Below are 22,733 nucleotides of genomic sequence, written 5' to 3' on the forward strand. Positions count from 1 at the left end.
AGTCGCTTTGGACAAAAGCGTCTGCTAAATGGGATATATTATTATTATTATATATCCTGTCTGGCTGTATCACCGCCTGGTACAGCAACTGCTCCGCCCACAACCGTAAGGGTAGTGAGGTCTGCACAACGCATCACCGGGGGAAAACTACCTGCCCTCTAGGACACCTACACCACCCAATGTCACAGGAAGGCCAAAAAGATAATCAACAACCACCCGAGCCACTGCCTGTTCACCCTGCTATCATCCAGAAGGCGAGGTCAGTACAGGTGCATCAAAGCAGGGACCGAGAGACTGAAAAACAGCTTCTATCCACATCGGGTGGTCTCTGTTAAACAGCCATCACTTACATTGAGTGGTTGCTGACAATGTAACAGTATAGACTTATACCTCCGTCCCCTCGCCCCAACCTGGGCACGAACCAGTGACGCTCTGCACACGTCAACAGTCACCCTCAAAGCATCGTTACCCATCGCTCCACAAAAGCCACGGCCCTTGCAGAGCAAGGGGAACCACTACTTCAAGGTCTCAGAGCAAGTGACGTCACCGATTGAAACCCAACTAGCACGCACCACCGCTAAATAGCTAGCCATTTCACATCGGCTACACCAACATGCTGACTCAACTCCAGACACTTTAATAATGGAAAAATTTATGTAATAAATGTATCACTAGCCACTTTAAACAATGCCACGTTATATAATGTTTACATACCCTACATTACTCATCTCATATGTTTTTACTGTATTCGATACCATCTACTGCATCTTGCCATCTTGATGTAATGTATCACTAGCCACTTTAAACAATGCCACTTTTATATGTTTACATACCCTACATTACTCATCTCATACGTATATACTATACTCTATACCATCCACTGCATCTTGCCTATGCCGTTCTATACCATCACTCATTCATATATTTTTTTATGTACATATTCTTATTCATTCATTTACACTTGTGTGTAGAAGGTAGTTGTTGCGTAATTGATAGGTTAAAGTTTTTCTTGGTAAGCGCTTCTCATGTGTGTGTTTGTCAGATATCTGCAAATGTTGAATTAAGCCAAGTGTTTAACCTTGATCGAATGAATCCCATGAATATGTGATACATTAACTGATTATTGATGACAAGATAAACGGATTATGCACATCTCAACTACAATGTTGGCGGCCTGGAACACGGCCATTCTCAAATGAAGAATCGCAGCAATCATTGGTCCGCTCAGACCATGTGATCTACAGTAGACTTCCTTGGAGGATGATGGAGTCTTTTGCTGGATATTGATTCTTCTGAGTTTGAGGTGGCTATGATTTAATCGCTTTGAGATCCATTTCACCTCAATCAAATACGTTTTGGCGAAAGGAAGACGAAAGACCATGGCCCAGGCTACACAGATGAATGTCCCCGAAATCAACACTCCTATAACAGTAGAACACGATAAAAAGAAGCGACAGTTTACCATACGACTAAATGGTAATGTAACGTTAGCTACGCGAAATCGTACGTGTTTTCCCTTTTATCAATTGTTTACCAAAGAGTGTGGTTAAACTAGTTAGCTAACCAACTTTTTTCATAGCGCAAAAGAGTCTTACCTGATTGCAATCGTACTGTGATTTAGATAAGGAACGTACTTTTTCCTAATGGTCGTTGTAAACAAACGGACAAAAAGCTACTAGCTTGAACTCAAGTAGCATAGCCAAGGATTTTGTAGCATTAGCCAACTGGGAAAATTCTTAGCTTCCTGGCATTGAGCGGTTGAATTGAATGCTCTTGCTTTCACGCTTCTAACATGGTGTTGTTCTTCTCAGTTAATTTGCTAGTTTGTGAATGCACATTCGCTCAAAAAAAAACTTCTGATTTGAGAGAATCTGCTTAACTTTCTCTAAAAACCCAATTCCTCATTTACCTGCCCGCATCCCTATCTTTGATAGATCTTTATTTGAGGTCTGATGGAGAATCAGACTGATGTGTACATACCTTTTAATGGTCGCGCAAGGTGTAAGCCCTACTTATTTACCATATAATTGCACCCTTTTAAATTCGGGGCGGCAGGTAGCCTAGAGCATTGGGCCAGTAACCGAAAGGTTGCTGGATCGAATCCCCAAGCTGTCGTTCTGCCCCTGAACAAGGCAGTTGTTATGAACCCACTGTTCCCTGGTAGGCTGTCATTGTGAATAAGAATTTGTTCTTAACTGACTTGCCTAGTAAAATAAAGGTTACATTTAAACTTTTTTTTTAAAAAGGTAACCCTTTTCTCTTTGGTTCCAGGCTCTCATGACCGTGCGGTCCTCTTGTACGAGTATGTCGGGAAGAAGACTGTGGACCTGCAGCATACGGAGGTTCCAGACGCCTACAGAGGGAGAGGCATTGCCAAGCACCTGGCCAAGGTTCGACTGTCTGACAATATGGAATGGAACCATAGCCCAATGCAAAATACACCCTCACTCCTATTATGTCCCTAGATCTTTTTAACATTTATCTGTGCCTTTCAGATAAGCAATGGGAGTCCATAGGTCTCAATATTACTGGTTAGGCATTTGAGCCCATGGCCTTGTCCAGAAACAACTCATAATGCTACCCATCATTTGCTATAACACAATTCTGCAGGAGGACCTTCTTGCAATCTGGACCTGTGCAGCTCACTCTGTGTATGGAGAGAAGTCTTTGTACCTCTTTAACCCAGTAAGAGACAGTAAATACAGTTTCCTAAGCTGTCAGCTGATAAACTGCTTTCATTGGACATTTTGGACTCTCCCATCTAGTTCTCTTTATAACAGCTGTATGGCAATATGAATGTTGCTTGTAATTCTGAAAATCCAAGCATTGGCCTGTTTATTCAGTCTAGGCAGTGCTTTGCCAGATGAGTTCAGCTCAGAGTGCTGGTGGGTAATATCAAGGGAACAGTTATGGTAGAGATAAGAGGAAGAAGGAAATTAAAACATGGTTTGTTTGAAGATCTGTGTAGACCGGAATGTTAATATTTTTAAATCTTTATATAAAATATAATAGAGCAAGTGTCTCACCTTTTATCTGCAGTCCCTGATTACTGCATGTATTAAAATAAAACCAGAGTGACACACAGTTACTTTGTAAACTCAAGCTACAAAACAACTCCTAAATTAAATGGCAATGTTCTGTTGATTGCAGGCGGCCATGGATTTTGTGGTGGAAGAGGATCTGAAGGCTCACCTTACCTGCTGGTACATCCAGAAATACGTCAAAGAGAATCCCCAACCTCAATACCTGGAGCACATCCACCCAATGTGATCCCATGACCGAGAGGAGTGGAGAGGGAGAGAGACTGAGGTAGAAAGCATGGCCTCATGCTTTCGGTTTGGAGGACTTTGTGCTATGTTTTTTTTTTGTGGGGGTGGTGTAAGGGAGAGGGAAACCATACTATAGCTATCTCTACAGACATAAAGACTCCCTGTTGGAGAGCAGTGGTAGAGGAACTGTCCGAGTGCCATTGTCATTACTCATGGCCTGTCCTCCATGGGAATGGACATCAGTGTGTGTGTGTAAAGAAAAAAGGAATGTTGTAGAGTCTTGCTGTCTTATTGTATATACAGTGGCAAGACTGTATGCAGGATTCCTGTTTTTGTACTGTAAGAAGCAATGTCTCATCACACTTTGGCCGTATTGCTTTCACTTATCCTGTCTTGGCTGGTCATTTGAAGAGGAGTGAACAACGGCAGGAGGAAAGGAGCAGCTTTCTGGAGTGGAATGCAATCCTGATCATTCAGGATGTTTGTCCTCTCGTCAAAACCATCAAGACAAACAGCTGTTCATCAGGACCTTGATTAGCTGAATCAGGTGTGTTAGAGCAGCATTGGCGCAATAGTGTGAACATACAATAGCTCTCCAGGAGGGTGGACCACACCTGGTTTAATTTAGACCATCAACTTGCGGGCTATAATCCCCTACATGCAGTCAGCCTGTCGTAGGCTAGTGAGGCACTTCCCTCTATTCCTGCTATGCTGCCCAAGACTATCTGTTCCCATGTTCATCAGGACAACCACTCTTCAGTAGGCCTACACTTCACCTTAAATGTTACTGTACAGAAAGCTGCTGTGCTATCTGACATGAGACATTACCCCCACGGCCAATGAAGGTTCTATGGCAATCTTCTACTGTCTGTAAAAGCACTAATTCAGGGCCTACTACAGTTGAAATCTTGTGTGGCATTTTCTCTATACAGTTTACAAGCATGGCTTAAGAAAACAGAAAACAAAATTCCAATATCAAGTAACAGGTTGTATTTTTCATTTGCTGAGTATCTTAAACTACAGTAGGGATTCTCTCTGGCTTTGACCTAGGTGAGATGTACTATTTACTAGGTGACTGAATGCATACTGGTCAGAAAGGCAGTAAAACTGATGACACAGTCTCCAGGGGATGGCTCTGTAGGCCTACTGTCTGACAGAGATGGGTATCAAGTCTGCAGACAGTCTGATTATTTTCCATATCTCTCTTGTTTTAAATTAAATAATACCTTATTTGACTAACCATTGAACAATTGATTTACAATCATTTAGAAGTGCCTTGTACATTTTAAAGTAGTTTCCTAGTATACTTCACTTCTGAGCTGCAGAATACCAAGGTGATAACATTTTAAAGGTGCACTTTATGCAATTAATCTATTGACAAGGGAGGCAGGGAGCATACTAATGGATTGCACATGTTACCGTGGTTTGCACTGGCTTGGCACAGGGTTACAACACACTTCCCAGTCTAGTGTTCTACACCGTGTGCGATAAGCCAGATATCAACTCACTAGAGAAGCTTGGATAGGACAGGACACAATATGGGTAAGTATAGCAACCTGAGGAAGGTAAATATCACCCCCACTTCAGTGTGACAGTCCGTTGCATTGAAGTGTGAGTGTAGCCCATAATAGCTAGTGGAACAATTTACCTGCTGCGCAACCTGGATATAGAATGGTTTATCCTACTCTTGAGTCCCATAGTGTTGTCCTTGCTTGTGATTGGTCATTTCTCAACTGTTAAAAAACCATAAACATTATGTGTAGGCAGCATTTTCCGAATTTGTGTTATACATTTTGTATTACATTTTACGTCAAAATGTACTAGTGTAGTAAATTAAACTGACCTCTACATTTAAATGGTATAAATAATGAGTGGTACGTCCTACATGCATTCAATTAATTATGGGAAATGTAGTACGACAAAGTACATTAAGTCGTCCTCGCAGTGTATTGCAAGTTTAATAACATACACTACACATCCTAGCTTGCACTGCGTCCACAGCAGTCGTATATTGGTTATCCAAGATGGCGTCGTTGGGAAGGAGGCGCGGTGTCCCAGTCAACAGGGAGAGGTCAGTTTGACTCAATCATTGCCATATCACGACTATTTTTTTGTGTACAGGGTCTGTTTTATGTTACCTACACGTTCACTATTCCAACATATGGCCTTTAAAAGCTAAATGCAGCTGTCACTCCCGAATTCCTTCCTCCATAATTGCTCATGTGATGTTTTGATTAGCATGTTTGCTATCGTCGCTAACCTCGATAGCCTGTTCATCAAAGCTTCAAAGTCAAGTTCTGGACAGGTTAGCCATCCAAACTAAAATAGTGTGAAAACATGCCGTAACGTTACAAAGTAGATATACTAGCACATATCAAACATATCGGTCGTATAACACAATATTAACGTTTTACTCGCCGCTTGTAATTTATGTACTAGCTACTTTTCAGAGCAGCTAGCTTCCAAACAGCGGTAGAGCTGACCAATGTAACGTTATGAACTGCCGTTATGCAAAGCTGCGTCCAATACAGCACAGCAGCAGCTCCCATGTTATACGTAGCTAATATAGATGTTACTGGAATTTTGAAAGTTGTGAATGATCAACATGCTCGCTAACCCGGAGTTTTATTTACGTTAGCTAGCTAACAGTTAGCTACTTGACGGGTGCGTTCGTAAATTCGCTCTGGAGTGTCTGACTCAGCCAGGGTGAATTTACGAACGCAGCCTTATTTAGCATGCCGTGTTAATCTTGTTGGGGAGCTAGCTAGCGCTCTTGCGCGTGGCAAAATGTTTGCAAAGTGAGAGATTCGAGTTTTACACGTGAGTTATTTCCACTTGATATAGCTACATTTAGTTTTCTCCTGCATATTGTTTATACTGTCCATAGCTACGTTAACGTTCCCAGGCACAGTCCCTGGTTCGTATCCAGGCTGTATCACATCCGGCCGTGATTGAGAGTCCCATAGGGCGGCGCACAATTTGGCCAGGGTAGGCCATCATTGTAAATAAGAGTTTGTTCTTAACTGACTTGCCGAGTTAAATAAAGTTATCACCATAGCTTATTACTAACAGGCAACTTGAGTGACTGACGACTAGTCAGTGAACTTTTGAGAATTCTAAACATGAGAAAATACCCTACTTTCCCATTGATTCAACAGCACAGGCAACACATGTCAAAGTTCCACAAAAGTGTCTTGTTTTTACCACAGTGGGCTGAAAAAACAGGTGTTGTGCACTAAATCTGATATCAAGGTCATGGACTATAATGTAAAAAAACAAAAAGTTTTGTAAAAGTAGTTGTTCCCCTTATTACTTCACAAGTTGTACTCATCTGTACACCATCATTAAAAACTGGTGCAACCACTTGCCTTAGGCCCCAAAGCTGCACAATTGCTATGAAGCTTAGAAAATAATTGGGAATGTAATATTGTGATTCTCTTTCTTTTCCATCTACTTTCTAATCCCCTCTCTCATTATCTCATCTCTCTCTGTACACAGGGGAGTGATGGCGGCAACGGACTGCTACATTGTTCATGAGATCTACAACGGGGAGAATGCGCAGGACCAGTTTGAGTATGAGCTGGAGCAGGCACTGGAGGCCCAGTACAAGTACATTGTGATCGAGCCCACACGCATTGGCGACGAGACGGCCCGCTGGATCGCCGTGGGCAACTGCCTGCACAAGACGGCTGTCCTGTCGGGCACCGCCTGCCTCCTGACGCCGCTTTCGCTACCGCCTGAGTACTCGCGCTACGTGGCACTGCCCGCTGGTGCCCTCAGCGTGGCCTGCTCCGCCCTCTACGGAATCTCCTGGCAGTTTGATCCCTGCTGCAAGTACCAGGTGGAGTACGATAGCCAAAAACTCTCGCGGCTGCCCCTGCACACACTCACCTCCTCCACGCCAGTGGTTCTGGTGCGCAGGGACGACATCCACAGAAAGAGACTCCACAACACGATAGCGCTGGCCGCCCTGGCCTACTGCGCCAAGAAGATCTACGAACTCTATGTGGTATGAGCATACTCTGAAGAGGGTTAAACAAATAAAATAAAATATAAAATTAAAAAAAATATAGTGGGAAAAGAAAGAATCCACCCAATAGTAAGCCAAGTGGAAGCCATGTGCTGAGTAGAGGGTTTGCCCCTAACCCCCTCCACCCCACCTCACTTGCGCGTGTGCTTACTTTTGGGCTGTTTGATGGATCAGAGGGATATAGTTCAAACTAGAAGGAATTATTTTTCCCTTATTTTCTTTACTTGTAAGTGACATCACCAGTGCACTTATCCATATGGTACCCTTGCGCCTCTTCCCAATCCCTTTACCCCTCTCAATACACTAAGTTAGGGCACAAGGGTAGCTAAGTAAAAAGATTTAGACTGAATTGTGTTGCAGTTGAAATGGACAGGCTTAAGTATTACCAACATGTCTATTCCTTGTAGTTTTACTGTACCCCTTTCTTGCTGATCAGTATGTCACCCTTTCATTAAACATTAGGATATTTCAAACTCTCATTTCTGTATTTTGTTTTTCATTAAACAAATTTTACACCATGTCTTGAATCACAAAGGCAATAGCATTACCTTTGTTTTCAGACTTGTCTTTCTAGGTTTACTCAGTTTTTGGAACAAAGTCAAGACCTTTAAACATGTTTGGCCATCCCTCACCAGTCAAAGTTGTTAAGGACAAAACAGATCAACACGAACATAGGACTTGCTGCGCATGGCCGATTTCCTTTCTGTTCCTTTCCCAACATTGTGTTGGTCTGTCTTGTCCTTTACGCGCATGGAGTTATGGGCAAAAATACTGTCCAGATGGAGCTCTTTGTGGGATTGTTAGACACTTAATGGGGACTTTCTGAGTGTAGGAGTGGGTTGTGTATGTAAGGGACATATACACTGAGTGTACAAAAAATTAAGAACTCCTGCTCGTTTCATGACAGACTAACCAGGTGAAAGCTATAATCCCTTATTGTTGTCACTTGTTAAATCCATTTCAATCAGTGTAGATGAAGGGGAGGCGACAGGTTAAAGGATGTGTTTAAGCCTTGTGACAATTGAGACCTGGATTGTGAGCCATTGATTGGTGAATGGGCAAGACAGAATATTTAAGTGCCTTTGAATAGGGTATGGTAGTAGGACCCTGGCACACTTGTTTGTGTCAAGAACTGCAATGCTGGTGGGGTTTCCCATGTGTATCAAGAATGGTCCACCACCTAAAGGACATCCAGCCAACTGTGGGAAGCATTGGAGTCATCATGTATTGGTATTAGGAAGGTGTTCCTAATGTTTGGAGTACACAGTGTTTATGGAGTCCCAAATGTTGCAAGTAGTCTTCTTGTGGTGTTTTTTAATCTTAAAAATCAGGTTGTTTGCTATGTAAAATAGAACATGACAACCTTGTGTACACACAACTTTGCCAGGTTACAAGAAAATTATCATTCATAGTTTTATATTTCAAATAAATTACAAATCGCACTAAAGAGAGCAACATTATATTTAGTGTGTCTAACCATTATGGTTTACCTGTATTTAGTTTTATTTTGAATATTATTTGAAATTGTAAGGCTTTGCAGCTTGATGGGAGCTTGATTAGCCAAATACCTGTTTGGCAATCATCAATACAGGGCAATTTACCCTGTTTGCCTGTGTTTTCTTTCACATTGCTGCTTTGCAATATATTATACAAAATTAACAATTAACAACCTGGAAAGTCTTTCTTGGGACTGCAGTTAAAATAATTAGAACATGTACAGTGTTTTTTTCTAGTAATTGTGCTAGCTTATTACCTCCAGCTCTAACTTTGGATCATCTTGATATGCATTTGAGAGTCATCAGTTGAGAATGGTGTGATACCAGAGAAAAGTCCCAAGTCGGTGGAAAATCTCTCTCTCTCCAGCAGGTGGCGTATTGTCGTTTTGCACACCAAGCAAGGAGTATTTATATGGAGGGCAATGAGTGTCGAATTTGGTCAACAAAAAAATGAATGGCTTATTTCCTACGTGACGTTGATTTGATGAAATATACGTTTCGTAATGCTTAAATTGTTACGAGTGTACTGATAAGTAGGACACGTGACTTCCCGGCAACTCCGATATAAAGTGTGTTTTTTTTCTACGCATATTCATGACATGAGGCTATAGCATACAGGCAGTTGACGAATATTCAAAACAGGATTACAAGAATGAGATGTATCCACCAATCCAAAGAAAGGATAGAAGGTTGCTTGACAGCCCGCTGTGTTTTTTAGCTGTTCTGCATCGTGGACAACGACTACCATTGTTAAGGCGGAGAGACATGTAATTTTGTCAGTATATCCATAATCTTTGGTGACGCGTGGCAGTGACAGATATAAATATGTGTTGAGTTGAAACTATTGTAAACTAAAGAAATATAACCTGTTTCCACTGGTTAAAAACGGAATACCCCGGGTTAGCAATAATGCGCACTGATTGACAGCCTACACGTGATTGGCAGAAATCCTTCCAACGTCACATACAACTGATTGGCTGGAATTAAACTTTTCTAGCTGCTTCCGGGTTACTTTCTATTGTCGGTGTTCAGATTTGAACAAAGATTACTATCAAATATTATCATCAAACCTTTATGTTGACGATTCAAACGGACAGGTGTCAGGTGTGTAAAGTTTTCGGCATAGCTACATAAGATATTTGCGGCACTTTGGTTAGTCATGTTGAGTTTATTAGCCATCTGTCAGTAGCTGCAGGCTCATATTTTAGTAAGAAGACTTGGTTGTGGAATATTTAAAATTATTTAGCAACTGGTGTAGCTAGTGACTGATTCTTCTGTAATTTAATGTGAGGGTTCTGCCTTGTAAGCAAAGTAAACTAGCTAGAGGACCAAACTGTGTGTCATTGTATACGGTCGGAACATAACAGCAGCTGTTACTATTGTGTGCTTCTTTTTATTTAGCCAGCAGATCCGCTTACTTATAGCTGCATTTGTGTCGATCCGCGCTCTAAAGCATGTGTGACGCATGCTATGACGCATGCTGGAACGAATCTTGGACCTGCGTGAGTAGGGGGTGCAAGGTCCCCAATTTACAATTGGCTTATTCATCCCCGATAACTATTCCACGGGTCGTTGCTGTAAATGAGAATGTATTCTCAGTCAATTTACCTGGTAAAATGAAGAAAAAAATATAAATATTATACCAGGTATTGTGAGTCACGTGGAACTTTTTTTGCCCGTGTAAACAAGCTTGCTTCCTAACATGATATAGTGTGTATGTTTTTACTAATCACACCCAGAAACTTTTTTAGGTGTTGTGAAAGCAAAACGCAAAACGTTTTGTGTAGAATTCAAACAAATACTCCAGGAAACCGAACCAGGGTAAAACATGTAATATGTGAAAACGCCCAAAGACATAGCGGAGTCGGCGGAAAACGAACCTCAACCCTGGGATGAGAAATGCATTGTACTCCGAATCAGTGGAGGTTCCTCATAGGAGGAAGGGGAGGACCATCCTCAGCAGTGAATTTCATAAAAATAGTGAAACAAAGTTATCCTCTTAAATATATTTAACCAAATAGTTGATTAAAATGCACCGTTTGCAATTAAGTTCTACAGTAGCCTCAACAGCACTCTAGTGTAGCACCATGGTGTAGCCGGAGGACAGCTCGTTTCTGTCCTCCTCTGGGTACATTGACTTAAATGCAAAACCTAGGAGGCTAATGGTTCTTACCCCTTTCCATGGACATGCACATGAATTAAAACAACTTCTGGAGGTCCTCCAAACTATCAGAGCTCTTGCAGCATAACTGGCATGTTGTCCACCAAATCAAAGGATGAGATAATTAATCTAGTACTGAACGCATAAACTACAGCTAGCTAGCACTACAGTGCATACAATGTGGTGAGTAGTTGACTCAAAGAGAGCGAAAGACAATAGATGAACAGTTTTGAACAAATTCATTTCTTAAAAATGAAGAAGCAAAAGAGAGAACTAGCTATTTATTGTATTTTTTGCACTTTCACTTGTGCAGCTACCTAGTTTAGCTAACTCAAACAGAGAGGGATGCTATGTTAGCTAGCTGGCTATGGCTATCCAACACTGGAACTCTTCAATGTCAAGGTAATCTTTTGGTTTTATTAATTTATTGCCACAGGGGGCCCACCGGCATAACTGCAACTGCTTGCTAACTGTACACTGTACTGCATGATTGTAGCGGGTTTACTAACGCGTTAGTTCTAGTAGCTATGTTGACTATGACGTTTGCTAATATGGGGACAACGATGTCGGCTGTGTGTAGTGCTTATGAAGGTTTGGCTTGGAAATTATTATTATTTTGGCTGGTCACAGACAGCTGATGTGTTGTGCACTGAAGTCCACAGACAAAGGGAAAAGGTGTTATGAGAGCGCGTAGATGTGATCATGCTGTTCGCATGTGGCTGCTATGAAAGTGAACTGTGTTAGCATGTGATCGGGGGTATTCATTCTGACGATTCTGTTGAAATGTTTCTTAAACGGGGATAAACATACCTGAATTTGTCCAATAAACTTTTGTATGCAACTGTTGGGACTAATGATTACACCCTAGATCAGCTAGATGCAGGCAAGAGTGTGCAAGGCGGAATCGAATGTGTCACTGTCTGTCACCTTGATTACTTAAATTTCTCTCGACCTGTGAACCTACGTTATTAACTTTCATTCATAGGCTAGGTTGTAGAAACCTCATGATGGGTATAGGGAAAATTTTACAATCATGTAGTAGCCTAAACCTATCGATGTTACATTGAGCTGAGGGAATGGAAGTCATCCAATGTGCTGTAATAGAAATAAGGCCATGCTTGTTAAAAAAGTATTCTCCCTCAAATAACCAAATTCAACCTAGCTAATTTCCGATTTATATGAAATTGTTTGACTACAGAAGTAGCAAAACTGTACTTCAAATCTATGATACTCCCCCACTCTTAACATACTGCTTTGACTAGTTGGGCCCAAGCTTGCTGTACAACATTAAAACACATTCAGTCTGTCTGCAAACAGGCTCTTAAAGTCTTGATAGGAAGTCCAATAGCCATCATCACTGTTACATCCTCAGAAAGCAGGAGCTCCTGAGTTGGAAAAATCTTGTGCAATACACCGACGCATGTCTTGTATTCAAGATACTAAATGGCCCGGCTCCCCCTCCACTCAGTACTTTTGTTAAACAGAGAACCCAAACATGGGAGCAGATCCACAAGGTCTGCCATGAGGTGACTGTATAGTTCCCTTAAAGGAAAAGCACCTTTAGTCAATCTGCTTTCTCTGTGAGAGCTTCTCATGTTTGGAATACCCTGCCATCAGACACACAACTGCACCACCTATCACACATTCACAAACAACATGAAGACATTGCTAAAGGACAATCAGACTTTTGAACATAATCGCTAGTTGTGTATTGCTACTTTCCATGTTGTCTGTAGCTTGTTAGGTGTGGAAACACTTTTGTTGCTTTTATGGATTTTGTCTTGTTGCTTTTTGTGCTACGTTGCTCGGTGTGCTTGCAACGTCTTGCCTGTCCTCACTGCTCATTAATTGTTTATTGTTTTTAATAACCTACCCAGGGACTGCGGTTGAAAATTTGCCGGCTGGCTAAAACCGGCACTTTTACTAAAATGTTGATTAATGTGCGCACTCTGTAAAAATAAACTCAAACTCATCTTAAACTGCACCGACTGCCACTGCTCCAAATTGTCCCATTAGCCCATCTGAATAGAATAGACCCCCTTTTTACTGTGACACAATTTACAGAAAATGGCGTCCCCAATATGAAAAAACTATTGGACTTAAGCTGATTGGCCCCTCTTTAAGGGCTGCAGATGAGCAATGATGCTACTTGGGGTGTAAACTCTGTGTATTTGGAAATCAATCAAATTGTATTGTGCCAAATGTAAAAAGTGTAGACTTTACAGTGAAATGCTTATTTACAAGCTCATTCCTAACAGTGCACAGTTAAAAAGTAGGACAAATATTTTCTAAATAAAAAGGAAATAGTAACACAAAAACCATAACGAGTACCGGTACCGAGTCAATGTGCAGGGGCATGAGGTATTTGAGGTATGTACATGTGGGTAGGGGTAAAAGTGACAAGGCAATCAGGATAATAAAGAGGGTAGCAGCAGCGTATGTAAAATGTGTGTGGTGTCAATATGCATGCATGCGTGTGTGTTGGAGTGACAGTGTAGCGTATGTGAGGGTAGAATCTAGTGGGTGTGAAGAGCCAGTGCAAGGAAGTCAGTCCAAAACAATTAAGATACATGAATAATAAAGGGGGGTCAGTGTAAATTGTCCGGGTAGCCATTTGATTAACTGTTCAGCAGTCTTATGGCTTGGGGGTAGAAGCTGTTCAGGTGCCTTTTGGTCACAGATTTGGTGCTCCGGCACCGCTTGCCGTGCAGTAGCAGAGAGAAAAGTCTATAACTTGGGTGGCTGGAGTCTGACAATTTTCAGGGCCTTCCTCTGACACCGCCTGGTATAGTCAATGTGAATGGGGGTGTGTTCAGCCCTCCATTTCCTGTAGTCCTCAATAATCTCCTTTGTCTTGCCCACGTTGAGGTTGTTGTCCTGGCACCACATTGCCAAGTCTCTGACCTCCCCCTATAGGCTGTCTCATCGTTGTTGGTGATCAGAGCTACCACCGTCGTGTCGCAAACTCATGGGTTGACAGGGAGTGCAGGAGTGAACTGCGCTTGCACCCAGTCAGTGCGTTACTGATATTTCTTGTTTTGAGTTTTTGCTTGTAAGCAGGAATCAGTATGATAGAGTTATGGTCTGATTTGCCAAATGGAGAGCTTTGTATGGAGTCTGTGTGTCTAGTAAAGGTGATCTAGAGGTTTTTATCCCTCTAGTTGTACAGGTGACATGCTGGTAGAAATGAGGCAAAACAGATTTCAATTTTCCTGAATTAAAATTACCGGCCACTAGGAGAACCACCCCTGGATGAGCATTTTCTTGTTTGCTTATGGCCCTATACAGCTTGTTGAGTGTGGTCTTAGTGCCAGCATTGGTTTGCAAATGGCAAATACACAATGAAAAATATAGATCAAAACTCTTAGTAAATAGAAGTGCTCCTGAGTACAATAGGACCCCCCCCCACACACACACACAATATGAAAAATATGCTGAACATCATGCAATACCAATGGGCTAATTGTTTTCTAAATTTGATTATCATATTATTATTAATATTGTTATTACTATTAATAGAGGTATTGTAAAAAATAATATTTACTGTTACCATAACTATCTAGTAATCATTACTTTTAATGCTGTTAAATGTCAATGCAATATTATTATTTGCGCTATAAAGGCGATTAACTTCATTCCTTTTTTCATATTGTTAAACAAAATTCTAAGTCCGCTTACATTTCCTCATAAAATGTTACGAATTTCGACCATTTGTATAATTCTTTACCACCTTCATTGTGGGACTTTTATTTTGAAGGGAAATCTAAGGTCACTGCCTTATATCACAGCGTTTCATAATGTACTATTATTGGCCTTATTCTGTTTTTGTTGTATTTTTTACTGAAGCATACTAAGACAAAAGAAACATGACACAGTGTGTACATAACACATTAGTGCAGGACATTTAAAAATGGATTAAAATGCTGGAATTAAACAATGCAAAAAAATTCATCAATTAAGGAAATAGACGCCTGGCTCAAATAGAAGTCGGTCTCTAATTAGCGCTTGTTGTGTTTAGTGATTTAAGCAAATAAACGCTTGCGCTATTAAAGAAAAGTTTTACGGTATTTTAATTTGGTGGGCAATGATTTCTGCTGATCCTCACAGGTTGGCAGCCTCAAACTTGCCTCTGAAATGATGCTATTTTCTACACAGTTCACTACTTCTGACCAGATTCCTATCAAAAGTAGTGCACTATATAGAAATTAGGGTGCCATTTGGGAAGCAGCTTGGAAATCCTGAAGAGAAGTGGTTGTGTGTTGTCCAGGCAGGGTAAACTGATTTGGACCGGACCACCCGACCCTATCATCCCAGCCATGGAGCGTGTAATGGGCGGAGTGGTGCCGCTGGTCCTGGGTGGGCTGGGGCTGGTGCTGCTCTACCGGCTGCTCCAGAGGCTCCAACAGGGGGCTACCATCCAGGACACTGTAGTGGTCATCACTGGAGCCAGCTCTGGCCTGGGGAGAGGTGAGTGTTATTTTGGATTAGAAAAATTAATGTCCTCAATGAGGGAATTTCGCAGCATACACAATGTAGGCTACATAGACAGAATCACAAAAATAAAATAAAAAAACATACTCAAAGGTTCTAGGTACTAGTTCAAAGTGAACTATACCTTTTAAAATTGTGTGTGTGTGTGTTGTGTTGCAGAGTGTGCTCGGGTGTTCCATGCTGCCAAAGCAAGGCTGGTTCTGTGTGGCCGGGACAGAGCCAGGCTACAGGACGTAGTTCAGGAGCTCATAGCCACCGCAGCAGACAGCCAGCAGCAGGTATGGAGACACACACTTACTCACTCCTCATCTCCTTTTCCTCCACTGGGCTGACATGAAAACATAAGATAAGGGAGAGCGATTAGTTGGATACAAGAAATTTGCCTTCACCAGTTCAGCTTTTTACATCATGTTAGATGAAGGAAAGGAGACAGGGGAGAGAGGAACATTTGACTATTGAGATGCACCCCTTGAATTCTTATGACATGTCTGTGATGTCATCACCGGCAGACGTACACCCCCTGTATGGTGATCTTTGACCTGTCCGACACAGCGGAGGTGGTTGCCATGGCCGCAAAGGAGATCCTGAGTTGCTACGGCCACGTGGACGTCCTCATCAACAACGCCGGCATCAGTCACCGCGGCAACATCCTGGAGACGCACATCTCCGTACAGAAGGACGTCATGGACACCAACTACTTTGGGCCCATAGCTCTAACTCAAGGTAAAGGTTATGATCACCCAATTTCCAAATGTACTTTCTCTGTGGTCAAATGACAAATGCCATTAATGTCTTGAGCTCATGTAGTCTCTTGATTTCTCTCCACTCAACTTTTTTTGTTTTCTCCATCCCTCTCTCTCCAACTGTAGCCCTCCTGCCCTCCATGGTTCGCCGGCACAGTGGACACGTAGTGGTCATCAGCAGTGTCCAGGGGAAGATTGCTATCCCCTACAGATCAGCTTGTGAGTAATGTAGAGATAGTGATGCCAACCCTATAACTGAGGTTAAATCATTATCCATGAAATCACATTTTGACATTTTGATCTTTTGGAAAATGTGTAACATAACAATAATCTACAAACATTTCCAAAGGAAGGTGACAGGTATTATTTCCACCTGCAAATAGCTCTGTCAGTGATATCTGTACTAGTAAAGGAATAAAAACAATGTGTTTTGAGCAGATGCTGCCTCCAAACACGCCACCCAGGCCTACTTTGACTGTCTGAGGGCTGAGATGGAGCGCTACAATATCCAGGTGACAGTGGTCAGCCCTGGCTACATCAGAACCAACCTGTCTCTTAACGCTGTCACGTGTGATGGCTCCAAATATGGAGGTAATGGAGAGGAATTAACTGGACACTCTTTCTCTGCCTTCCCCCCCCCCCTCTGTAATTACATTAATCATCTATTTATTTCTCTCCTTTCTACTCCGGTGAAGTCCTGGATGAGACAACAGCTTTAGGGCGGGAACCGAAAGATGTGGCCCAAGTGGTCCTGAAGGCTGTCCATCACAGGAGTAAAGAGATCCTTTTGGCTGGGCCCCTGCCCACTCTGGCCATCTACATTCGCACCCTGTGGCCTGCCCTCTTCTTCAAAGTCATGGCCTCTCGGGCCCGCAAGGAGCAGAAATCCAAAGATGAGTGAGAAGTTAGGATGTGGCAAAACTATGGGAATGGATAAATTGATTAATGCACACTAACTTGCAAATGGAAAAGTTGTTTTGTTTTAAAGCCACAGTGTGATGTGTAGTGTTTCATTAGATGAAATAACGGAAAATCTTACAAACTGCTTCAACTTCAAGGTTAACATCTTGCGAAGTGTTCAGGGTAGATCACATTAACAATTATGATATTGACGTGTAATAACATTTCATAGCGACCTGAACATTGAGTACATTTCATTTGTTGAAATGATTAGCTTTGGAGTTTGTTCATGATAATTTGTGAATTAAACAAAAATACAGATGATCAATTTGATGTCGTTGTGTGCCCCTGAGCTATACCACCATTACTGGCTTAGCTCATAGACCTGTTGGAAAACTCATTTGCTCCGTCATCTGAGTTCTTCATTAGTGAATACTGTATTATGTGATGGTTATTGTTTTTTAACAAATCTGTTGATGGTGCAGATATAGTATAGACATTCAGGGATTGTTTCTAATAACCTTATTTCTCTCAAATTATATTTATTTGTGGCCTCAGGTATACAAGCACATTACAATTATAAACAGGACAGGGTGAAAACATGTACAGAAGCCTAATACAATATACTACATGGTAACACATGCTGACTGAGAATTTCAATTTACATTAATGCAGAACAATTTGAGTGAACATTGATCAAAAGCATCTTCAAAAAAATCCAACAAGAAATGTAAACATTTCTGGAACATATGACGAGTGTCAGTCCAGCGATTTTTCTCAGAATGTTCTTGCAATGTAACGTTTCTAGAAGTTCTATTTTACATTAAAGCTGCAATATGTAACTTTTTGGGGCGACCTGAAAAGCATCCTCTATTCGCTAATTAAGTGCATAGATGACATGTATTTTTTCCACTGCCCCGAGACAGGTGCATGATAAGTGTCCAATTAACTTAAATTAAGCAGCTTTACAATCGATGTAGAGCTTAACTGGCATACATAGGCGGCACATGAGTTTCAAGTTTGGGGAAGAAAGAAAAAATATGCACCTTTTATGCATGTAATGCTTTATTATAGTCACATTTGCTTTTAGGTTTGATACGAGTGGTATTAATTTGGGCTCTATCACATCCCGCAACTGTCCCAGAGTATGTTCTTGCACAGAATAGGTCAACCTTTGTACTATGGGCGATAGTAGATTGACATAGGCTAGTGCTTTTGCTGTTTGTTAGGCCTACTCATGTGGATCGTTCTAACATCTTCAAAACACTCCTCGGAATTCGATGAAGGACGCACGCTGTTGCATCCCCAATGTGTCTGTATTCACTTGTAGCCTACTTCAGAGTTGAGATGCCTGTGAGAAGGTCTTGATCACATGAAGTGCATTGGCTAATAAGAATTGAGATATGAGAGAGCCATGTGAATCAGAGGTGCTTCGGAGCAAGGCTGCTGGGAGAAGGGAATTCTAATTATTATATTTCAGCCCATGGGCACACAGCCACTTTGGCTGCAAAAGCCATGGGTTTTTTAGGGGGCATTATGGCCACACAAGGGGGAAACCGCCCAGGGAATTCAAGGCCTGTTGAGAATATTATCAAGTGCTTGTCAAATTGTGAATGAGAGACTGATGAAGTGTGTGCAGCCTGCACAAGAAACAATGCAGAGCTCATTCCTTTCATATCATTAGAGGTACAACATGCAGCCTTAGAATATATCAATATATAGCTCAATGTTTGTATCACAACTAAAGTTACATAAATAACTGTTTCTTATAGCCGCATGTGCGCAATCCTTTGGAATTAATTTGGAGAAAATATACTTTTGTATTCTTCATACAATAAAATAGTGCTACTGAATTCTAAGCTAATCTTATTTGTGCCCCAATGCTGGAAGGGGGGCCATGAGTAAAAACATTTGGGAACCCCTGCTTTAAGGGTTATAAATGAAACTCACCAAGAGGGAAGGCTTGCTCATCAAAGTTGTCATCGTCATTCATCTCCACTACAAGAGATATCAAAGAGGATATTTGTAACGTATACGCAGGGAGTCAGGAAGCAGGTGCAGGAGGTGTTTAATAATGAGAAACATGAAGATAATCAAAACAGGAGTAGCGTACTGAACGTAAACAAAACTAATACTGCCTGAAGACTGGGGCCTCCCGAGTGGCACAGCGGTCTAAGGCACTGCATCACAGTGCTAGTGGCGCCACTACAGACCTGGGCGCATGCACGCTGACACGGTCGCTAGTTGTACGGTGTTTCCTCCGACACATTGGTGCGGCTGGCTTCCGGGTTAAGCGAGCAGTGTGTCAAGAAGCAGTGCGGCTTGGCAGGGTCGTGTTTCGGATGAAGCATGGCTCTCGACCTTCACCTCTCACGAGTCCTGACTGTAACTACCAATAGGAGAGGGAAAACAGGGAGAGTAATCAGGGTGATGATGAAGTCCAGGTTTACATAATGTGGAGCAGGTACATGGGCATAGTTCCAAACCTCCTCTGCATGCCAGAACCACTCGTCCACCGCAGGAGTGTTGGTCTGGCTCGGGGTCCACAGAGCCAGGGCAGGCTGGAAGGGGGTCAGCCCGGTGGAGGAGTGACGCAGTGAATTCTGGTCGTACTCCGCCCAAGGAAGGAACTGGACCTACTCCCTCTGTACGAGTCACTGCCAGGACCTAAGGAACCTCCCAGGCTCCTGGTTCATCCTATCCACCTGCCCGTTGGACTGATCCTGGTACACGGAAGTGAGGCTGACCGTGACCCCGAGCTTCTCTATGAAGACTTTTCATACCCGTGACGTGAATTGAGGGACACTATGACCTTCCTCCGGAAGACCTGGAACAGTGCCTCAGTGACCCGGAGAGCGATAGGATGACCAGAGAGAAGGATAAAATGGCAGGATTTAGAGAATCTGTCCACAACAACCATAATAGTAGTGAAAGTATCAGAAGAGGGGAGATCAGTGACGAAATGAATGGACAGACCAAGGACGCTGAGGCATGGGGAGGGGAAGGAGTTTCCCTGCTGGAGCGTGCCAGGGAGATTTAGTTTGGGCCCATTCGGAGCAGGAGTTGACATAGCGAGTGATGTCCTGTGCCAAGTCGGGCCACCAGTACCAGATTGACTAGTGCGGGTGATACCTGGGTGTCCAGCAATGAGAGATGTGTGCGCCCAGGTCAACAGCCGATCCCTTATCCCCATGGGAACGTAGGTGTGCTCTGGAGGACAGGTAGCAGGTGTGGGTTCTCTCCAGAGCCTGGCTTATGTCCACATCTTTGTCCCAAAGCATGGTGGCAACAACTCAGGAGGGTGGAATGATGGGTGCACTCAGGACAGGAACCTTTCCCGAGATGTGACATGGCTTTGATGTTCTTTGAACCTGGGTGATATTACAAGGTGAACTCAAATCTAGTGACGAATAGGGCCCACCTTGCTTGGAGCGGGTTCAGCCGCCTCGCTGTCTGTATGTACTCCAGGTTCCGATGGTTAGTGAGGATGAGAAATGTCGTTGGCGCCCTCCAGCCAGTCTCCACTCCTCTAATGCCAACTTCACAGCCAAGAGCTCCCGGTATGTTAAAAAAGTTTGAAATATCCAATAAATGTCGTTCCACTTCATGATAGTGTCCCACTTGTTGTTGTTTCTTCACAAACAAAATACAGTTTTATATCTTTATGCTTGAAGCCTGAAATGTGGCAAAAGGTCGCAAAGTTCAAGGGGCCGAATACTTTCGCAAGGCACTGTATATAAGGGGACTAACAGGATTGCCCCGTTAGAGCTCCTGATCGACATGTGTACATATGGTGCATTGAGTTGGTTGGAACCTCTCCAGTGCACTGACAATGAACAATGATTCATACAAGATTGACTGAGTGTCCCTTTGGAAGAATTTCCACAACAATTTGGTGTCAACGAACAGTATGATTGATTCGGCCTGATGGGGGGGTCAGTGGGGGTCTGCGAGAAACTGGTGGCGCATTTATGAAGTGTGAGGGAAATTCCTGTCTGACCAAAAGACGACAAGACCCACCCAGACCAGACCCTTACTGTGAGCTGCCCAGAAGGAGACATCATCCGAACAATTGAGGGACGGCAACTGATTTCAGTAAGTCAATTTAGTTTGAATCTGTATAAAAATCTAAAATAAATGATAAGTTAAATCAAGGTGAGTAACGCCTAAACATGTACCCATAATCTTATAGAGAGAAGGCTATTCACTCATTTTATGAGAAGACTAGAGCGAGGGCGTAACGGTACCATGGAAAGCCCCGCTGACCACTGTCTGTAGGCATTCATAAGAAATGTCTACGTGGTCTGCAGCCACTACAAATAAGTGTTTTTGAATATGTGGTGTTATTAAATATGTATAGGAGATACATATGGTGCATAGCAAGTAACAAGAGAATCATTGAAGATGCATATAGGTAATATGTTAGATTACCAAGTGTGTTTGGGAATAGTACTAAGTGAATGTGGATGTGAAAGTTGTGATTGTCAGATGACATATTAAGGTGATTGAAATTTGGATAACAAGATTGAAATATGGATAATAATCTGATTGCAATTTGGACAATAAATGGATTGCAATTAGTACTATTAAGATTGAAATTTGAAAAACATTGAAATATGGTTTATTGAAAATGTTATAAGATTGAAATTTAGCTATAAATTACTGAGTGAATGAGAGCTGTCAGGAGACTAGCTCCAGTGTGAAAGAGGATTACTGAGTGGGTGAAAGAATTGATACCCCAGCCAGTTCTATGAGCTTAGTTTTTAGAGATATAACGTTATCTAGGGTTTCTGTCCACCGCCGCCCATCGATCTACAGGTAGTGAGCACTGACAGGAGAAGCCATTGAGGATAACAGCTGAGATGGGAAAGGGCTGAACACAAATGTATAATGGGTTACTAGAGATAAAGTAAGATAAAGATAATATTGACTATAATGGGTTATTATGATGATCTGATGAAGTAACAATTAAAAAAATAATATACAACTTGCACACCCACACGTAGATGTATGTAAATGGTGTAAAAAGTATTCTGAGGAATGGTCAGAGTTGTCCCCTTTATGGATCATTTGAAAAAGATAAGGTTAAAGCATTGTATGGGACTTGACTTACCCCTAAACAATAAAACACTTATGAGATTTCTTCCACCCTGTTAATACATTAAATAACCCCCATACCCTGTTGAATAAAGAAAATCAATGGTTCTATTTATTCATCTACTCAACTGTTTAAAACCTCTTACAGCTCCCCCCTACTTTGTGCAATGTCCGCCTGAATACATACCCAAATATAACAGCCTGTAGCTCAGGCACAGAACCAAGGATATGCATATTCTTGGTACCATTTGAAAGAAAACACTCTGAAGTTAGTGTACATGTGAATTGAATGTGGGAGAATATAACACAATAGATCTAAAACAATGAAAAAAAACATACGTTTTATCATCATCCTTAAAATGAACAAGATAAACATTCAGATAGGATGATGGGGACAATTTCAGTGAAAAATATAAGAGGGCAACAGTACTTGAGCAAAGTTCCAAAATGAGTTTTTACATAGCATTCAAAATTGGCTTTCACATAGCATTCAAATAATGCAATATCTTAGTAATTTGAAGAAGATTAATATTAAATTAGAGGCTC

General features: G+C 42.0%; 3 protein-coding genes across 7 annotated transcripts; all 3 read left to right on the top strand.

Moving 5' to 3' along the window:
- The first annotated feature begins 1,244 nt into the window (after window positions 1–1,244).
- natd1 (protein NATD1) lies at window positions 1,245–4,509 on the top strand. Of its 4 annotated transcripts, none has more exons than XM_064988896.1 (4): window positions 1,245–1,503; window positions 2,272–2,390; window positions 2,611–2,685; window positions 3,151–4,509. In XM_064988896.1, the coding sequence occupies exons 1-4, from the start codon at window positions 1,380–1,382 to the stop codon at window positions 3,268–3,270; spliced, it is 438 nt and encodes a 145-aa protein (XP_064844968.1). In that variant the 5' UTR covers window positions 1,245–1,379; the 3' UTR covers window positions 3,271–4,509. The 4 variants fall into 4 exon arrangements, with proteins under 4 accessions (XP_064844968.1, XP_064844969.1, XP_064844970.1 ...); XM_064988897.1 differs by having other exon boundaries at window positions 1,245–1,476; XM_064988898.1 differs by lacking the exon at window positions 2,611–2,685.
- A 723-nt stretch (window positions 4,510–5,232) lies between these two features.
- tmem11 (transmembrane protein 11) lies at window positions 5,233–7,778 on the top strand. The gene is made up of 2 exons (XM_064988901.1): window positions 5,233–5,340; window positions 6,768–7,778. Exons 1-2 carry the CDS (start codon window positions 5,294–5,296, stop codon window positions 7,282–7,284), a joined length of 564 nt encoding a protein of 187 aa, XP_064844973.1. The 5' UTR covers window positions 5,233–5,293; the 3' UTR covers window positions 7,285–7,778.
- A 1,652-nt stretch (window positions 7,779–9,430) lies between these two features.
- On the top strand, window positions 9,431–17,414 carry dhrs7b (dehydrogenase/reductase (SDR family) member 7B). Of its 2 annotated transcripts, none has more exons than XM_064988902.1 (7): window positions 9,431–9,562; window positions 15,224–15,423; window positions 15,607–15,725; window positions 15,957–16,170; window positions 16,317–16,409; window positions 16,629–16,781; window positions 16,886–17,414. In XM_064988902.1, the coding sequence occupies exons 1-7, from the start codon at window positions 9,453–9,455 to the stop codon at window positions 17,089–17,091; spliced, it is 1,095 nt and encodes a 364-aa protein (XP_064844974.1). In that variant the 5' UTR covers window positions 9,431–9,452; the 3' UTR covers window positions 17,092–17,414. The 2 variants fall into 2 exon arrangements, with proteins under 2 accessions (XP_064844974.1, XP_064844975.1); XM_064988903.1 differs by lacking the exon at window positions 9,431–9,562 and adding an exon at window positions 9,768–9,899.
- The last annotated feature ends 5,319 nt before the right edge of the window (window positions 17,415–22,733 follow it).

Source organism: Oncorhynchus masou, chromosome 15, assembly GCF_036934945.1.
Source record: "Oncorhynchus masou masou isolate Uvic2021 chromosome 15, UVic_Omas_1.1, whole genome shotgun sequence".
Classification (NCBI taxonomy): Eukaryota; Metazoa; Chordata; class Actinopteri; order Salmoniformes; family Salmonidae; genus Oncorhynchus; species Oncorhynchus masou.

Bases quoted from the DNA above. Each gene is read 5' to 3' on its own strand.
- natd1 (XM_064988896.1), top strand. From the start codon at position 1,380: ATGGCCCAGGCTACACAGATGAATGTCCCCGAAATCAACACTCCTATA. The intron at 1,504-2,271 runs GTACGTGTTTTC...CTTTGGTTCCAG, and splicing joins AACGTTAGCTACGCGAAATC to GCTCTCATGACCGTGCGGTC. The intron at 2,391-2,610 runs GTTCGACTGTCT...ACAATTCTGCAG, and splicing joins TTGCCAAGCACCTGGCCAAG to GAGGACCTTCTTGCAATCTG.
- tmem11 (XM_064988901.1), top strand. From the start codon at position 5,294: ATGGCGTCGTTGGGAAGGAGGCGCGGTGTCCCAGTCAACAGGGAGAG. The intron at 5,341-6,767 runs GTCAGTTTGACT...CTCTGTACACAG, and splicing joins GTCCCAGTCAACAGGGAGAG to GGGAGTGATGGCGGCAACGG.
- dhrs7b (XM_064988902.1), top strand. From the start codon at position 9,453: ATGTATCCACCAATCCAAAGAAAGGATAGAAGGTTGCTTGACAGCCCG. The intron at 15,726-15,956 runs GTATGGAGACAC...CATCACCGGCAG, and splicing joins CAGCAGACAGCCAGCAGCAG to ACGTACACCCCCTGTATGGT. The intron at 16,410-16,628 runs GTGAGTAATGTA...TGTTTTGAGCAG, and splicing joins TATCCCCTACAGATCAGCTT to ATGCTGCCTCCAAACACGCC.